Source organism: Austrofundulus limnaeus, unplaced genomic scaffold, assembly GCF_001266775.1.
Source record: "Austrofundulus limnaeus strain Quisiro unplaced genomic scaffold, Austrofundulus_limnaeus-1.0 Scaffold1266, whole genome shotgun sequence".
Classification (NCBI taxonomy): domain Eukaryota; kingdom Metazoa; phylum Chordata; class Actinopteri; order Cyprinodontiformes; family Rivulidae; genus Austrofundulus; species Austrofundulus limnaeus.
The window spans coordinates 4,549-9,935 of NW_013953668.1; the positions used below are offsets into that span (position 1 = coordinate 4,549).

Consider the following 5,387-nt stretch of genomic DNA (forward strand, 5'->3'; position numbering starts at 1 on the left):
TTTTTAAAAAATGTAGTGAGTAGAAAGTACAGATAATTGTGTGAAAATGTAAGGAGTAAAAGTAAAAAGTACGCTGAAAAATAATTACTCAAGTAAAGTACAGATAACCAAAATTTCTACTTATGTACAGTAACAAAGTATCTGTACTTAGTTACTTTCCAACTCTGCCTGGGGATGACCCTTTTAAAAGCAAAGCGAAGCTTGGCCTCAGTTTTGTACAAACACTCACCTGCTGATGGAACAAACTGGTCGTCAGCATCACCGCTGTTGTTGCTGTGACTGGTGCTCACCGCCTCTTTCTGCTCCTCTTCTGTGACGATTCTCCGCCTGGCGCTCTCGAAAACAGACTTAATGACAATCGAGTCCTCGTAGATCTGCAGCGGTCAACAAACGCACACAAACAATCACATCCAGCAGCCGAACAGAGCCGGTGGAAAACCTGCTGCTGCGTGCAGAAACTTCATTCACCTGAGATCCCTCCAGGTTGTAGGTCTGAGCGTTGTGACAGAGGAGGAAAACATCTTTCTCCAAATCCCCAACACTTCTGTATTTGTGATTACGCACACGCTCCTGTGAAGCAGAAGATGAGAGGAAAAATAATCCTGCAACCAAAAACAACTTTTTGCTCAAAGCATGGATGTTGGAGACAGAAAGGTCCAAAGAAACCAAAATCTGCATCTGAAACAGGAAGTGGTTCTGACTTTGACTCATCCAAACATCATAAATAATGTAAAACACTAAATATCATTCACAATATTCACATCAGAAGCATATTTACAAGAAATGCACATAAAGATTCTAAAACGTAGGAAAAAAGTGTTATGGACTAATTATTTGTATCTGTTTCACCTTGATGCTGTCCAGTACTCGTATTTCTTATGATGACTTCTGTCGGTTGTTAATCTGTTGCCCCAGACGTCAGGACTCCAGCAACAGATTGACCTCTCTTGTTTGATAAGTTAACTCTTTGGGCTGAGAGCCCTGTGATTGGTTAGGCAGTTATATTTGTCGGATTGTGATTGGTTGTAAACTGTCACATGGTGTTAACATGATGTTATATTATTGGCTGTTTCCACTGACGAGGCAGCCACAAACCCGACAGACTTCCTGATTGACTTCTGTTTGTTTGTTGCTCAAGAATTAAATCATTTGACGACCATACACGCAGACTTTCTGTGCATTTATTCCAACGTGTTTCTGCATTCTTGATAAACTTGCCACGACAGATTTTTGGCGTTGTCGGCAGGATCCACTAGGAGATCGACGGACCAAGGCCACATTGCAGGTGGACTGATATGAGTGAGCAAGGACTAGACTGCTCAGGACCGTGACTCCAGCTGGATGAAAAGAACCTTTTTATGGTAAATTGGTTTAACAAAAGTTTTTCAAAAATGCATCAAAACCCAGGTGAAAAAATATCATACTTAGCAAACTAAATCTAAATATAATTTAGTATACTTGAAGCCGCACTAATCATCAGTATACTTAAAGAGTGCTATTTTGGAACAACTAATTTAATACTAAATATACTTTTGTTGTATTTAAGTTGTACAAAAGCACTATTTTAAGTGTATTAAGTATACTTTTAAATATTAAAATGGAACAACTTCAAATATACTTAGTACACTTTAAGTTTATATCTTTGTCTATACACTTAGATTTAGTTTGCTTAGTATATTTTTTCACCTAGGTTTTGATGCATTTTTGAAAAACTTTTGTTAAACCAATTTACCATAAAAAGGTTCTTTTCATCCAGCTGGAGTCACGGTCCTGAGCAGTCCAGTCCTTGCTCACTCATATCAGTCCACCTGCAATGTGGCCTTGGTCCGTCGATCTCCTAGTGGATCCTGCCAACAACGCCAACGTTACAGTGTTGTTATTCTGAGGGTATATTTAAGAGTTGGAGAATATTTTGGAAACGTTAAGTTAAATAATGTTATAATAGTTAATTTTAGACAGTGGTTACTGGGAGCTAACTACTGTATTGAGATCTCACTGCTTCAAAACAAACTAAAACATTTTAGACGTAGTTTTTATAGTCAATTCTTCCATCTCGGTTCATGTATGTATTATTTAGCTCTTATTTTATCTAAATGTTTGCATTGTCGTTGTGGAAGACGGCACAAACCACTGCCATCACCAGTCATTTTGCGAGGACTCCTCCCGCAGGCGTCACAACAGTTTATAGGTGAATTCTGAGAAAATGTGAGGATGAAGCAGGAGGTTGAGTCTTGTGGTGAAGGAAGAGGAGATCCAGACTGGTAGTACCCCTTAGAAAAAGTAGTATACTTGAAGTTCATTTTAATAAGTATACTTGAGTTTAAGTTTATCAAGTATACACAGTAAAAAACGAAGTGTAATTTTAACACCTACAGAGTTTAATTTAACTCTGTTTCATATAATATTTGGTCCCACTCAAAATTAGAGTAAAATGTACTCTATAGCCAGTGTAAACTTTTCAGAGTTTATTTTACTCATTTTAGTGTCAAAATCAACAATGAATTGAGTAAAATTATTTAACACTATCACTCATTAACACTCTATAGAGTAATATTGCTATTTTTATGGAGCTAACTTTACACTACATTTTATTTAAAATGTACACTTTATTGTGTAATACTAACATTTTTTGTTTTCTTTTTTACACTGTGTGAGTCAGAGTACACAGAGTTCTACACTCTATCTTAGAGTTGAAATCAACTCTTGAAGTGTTGCGTTAACACTTGTTGTCAATTGGCAAAACAAACATCACAAAAGTGCGACCCTTCACACACCAGGAAGTACCTCTCACTCATGGTGTCGACTTATGGCAAATAACACAAAGCTTAAACTTAAAAAACCAAACAATCTGAACAAGAAAACTAACCAGAAAAACAAATTTTTACACTCATGAACATTTTTAATAGTCTTAGACATGCAAACACATCATTTCTACAAGATTACCCAGCATCCCTTGCTGAGAAAATTCTGGTCCATGAGGAAGAGGGCGGGGCTTTTCAGAATACTTCTTTCAACACTGCATTGTGTTCTACTGTATAACGACACTGTTAAGTGTTAATCAAGACTTAACAGTGGGCGGAGCTTATTTAACACTGTCCAGAGTTGAGACAACACTGATGAAATCAACTCTGTGAATTAACACATGATGTCAGTTTACTCAGAAAGTGTTAAAATAACACGTGGGGAGCTGAAATTAACTCTGAAAAGTTTAACACTGCAAATTTAACACTCAGTTTTTTTACTGGACCATGTACTTGTGGTGTACTAGAAAGTTTACTAATTTAATACTTATCTGTATTAAATTGGGACTTAAGTTTATAAAAAGTATACTTTAAAGTGTATTGTTAAATCTTTTTAAGTTTATAAACTTACCAAAAAATAAGTATACTTTAAGTACATGTCATTAAGTATACTAAAGTATATAAAAGTGTATTTCCCTGAGTGTACTTTTATTTGCCATTTACACTAATATAAGTATACTAGCAGTTTGCTAGCAATACTTCTAGGACTGAGTTGGCCCACAATAAGTTTATGAAAGTATACTCAGAAGTATACAGAAAGTAATCTTTTAAGTACATTTTTAGCTAAAGGCACAGTGTGTAGGATTTGTTGTTTTCAGCGACATCTAGTGGTTGGGTGGTTGAATCATCCTCCCTGGTCCTCCCCCCACCCCCACCCCCCGCTTCCAAACACAAAGGAGTTGGTTAAGGATAGCTCATAAGTACAGAAAAAGTCAACTGGATGTATACCTTTTTTTAGTTTTAGTTCTACTTTAGAATTAGTATACTTAATGTATACCTGCATTTACTACTTTTTTCTAAGGGGACTGCCAAATCATCCGTAACTCCGTCCTTTCTCAGCATGAGATGATTTTCTTTTAACAACCTGACATGAAAGGCAGCGGGCGATCTGTATTCTTTTAGGCTTCGCTGGGCCCTTTCCTAACAGCGGCTTGTCTTGAAACATTTCACAATAAAAGCATTTTCGTTGCCAAAGTCACATTCAGTCCTCATCAAAAACTGGCCAGTTTTAGATGTCAGAAAAGAACCAAGTTTGACTTAAATAAACAGTCTTGCTACAAGAACAGGTTTTCGTTGTTGACTATTAGGACTACTTTTTAAATGTTAGATTATTTAAACATTTCTTTATTTGATATTGTGTTAGCAGATGGGATATCATTGAGATGTGTGTGTATGTGTGTGTATGTGTGTGTGTATGTGTGTGTAAGAGAGTTCTGAGAAGATTCGGTGACACATACTCTGATCCTTCTGAAGTCCACGGGCTTTCGGATCAGCTCGTAATACTCTGGTACCTCCTTCTTAGAGGGAAGCTGCACAAAACCTTTACTGATCTGTCGTCCCAACCTGCAAGCACAATGTTTCACATCATCTCCATTCACAGGTCATGGTTGATGTCTCTTTATGGCTTTTATTCTGTTTAGTCCTCATCTTCTACAGACAAAAACAAACAAACAAACAAAAAAATGTTTATTTTCCACTTCTTAAGGTAATTGATCCAAACAATGTTATGGTCTTTAAATAACAAAGATGTCAAATTCTGTTAGAAAGTGAAAGTGATCTGAGCCAGTCAGCATTTTAGGTGATAGAAGATGTTTATACAAGAAATATACAAGAAAAAGCTCAATTTTAATGAAATATTTGTGGAAATAAATATAATAAAAAATATAATAATTGTCATTAGAAAACAATGTAAAGGTAAAAACATTAAGATGCAATTAAATCAGTTCTAATTTTTGTGGTTTAACCAAAAACAGAGTGAAATTAAACTAAATGTGAACTCAAACTGGAGACTTTAAGAGGACAGACAAACCTGAACAACTGAATCAAAAGTTGTTTTATGAATAAATAAGTTTTCATCATCTTCCTCAGGTAATCTGGCAGAAGATGAGAGAATCTGTGTTTTGTTCTTAGTTACAGTGTTTATCTTATTACTGTTTTGTTTCTGTCCACTCTCACCTGGTCCTGATTGTCCCGCCCCCCATGTGTCTGTCATCGTGGTCATTAGTCTCTTTATATTTCCTTCCCTCGGTGATTCCAGCAGCAGAACATTAGTTATGTGTATTACCATTGTGGTTTTCTTTGTATTTGCAGAGTTTCCCTGAGTTTTTGAGCTGCCTTGACATAACTTTTTTTTTAAATAATTTTCTTCTTCACATTACCTGACTCATCACCTGCATTATGGGGTTCAGCGTTGTATAAAGTACCACAAAGTGATGCTTGAGCAGTGGTGGAGAAAGTACTCAAACACTGTACTTAAGTAAAAGTACAAACAAACAGACAAAAATGTACTCTAGTAAAAGTAAAAATACCACATCAACATTTTTACTTGAGTAAGAGTAAGTAAGTACTTGCTTTTAAAAATACTTA

General features: G+C 36.0%; 1 protein-coding gene across 3 annotated transcripts in view; it reads right to left on the minus strand.

The window, feature by feature from the left end:
- Positions 1–229: 229 nt before the first annotated feature.
- Positions 230–5,387, minus strand: part of LOC106534768 (probable global transcription activator SNF2L2) — a gene marked incomplete at its 3' end in the record, with an annotated part of 16,074 nt that continues 10,916 nt past the window's right edge. For all 3 annotated transcript variants that reach the window (XM_014031515.1, XM_014031514.1, XM_014031516.1), the window contains 3 exon segments: positions 230–374; positions 469–570; positions 4,259–4,364. In XM_014031515.1, coding sequence (XP_013886969.1) covers positions 230–374; positions 469–570; positions 4,259–4,364 — 353 coding nt within the window.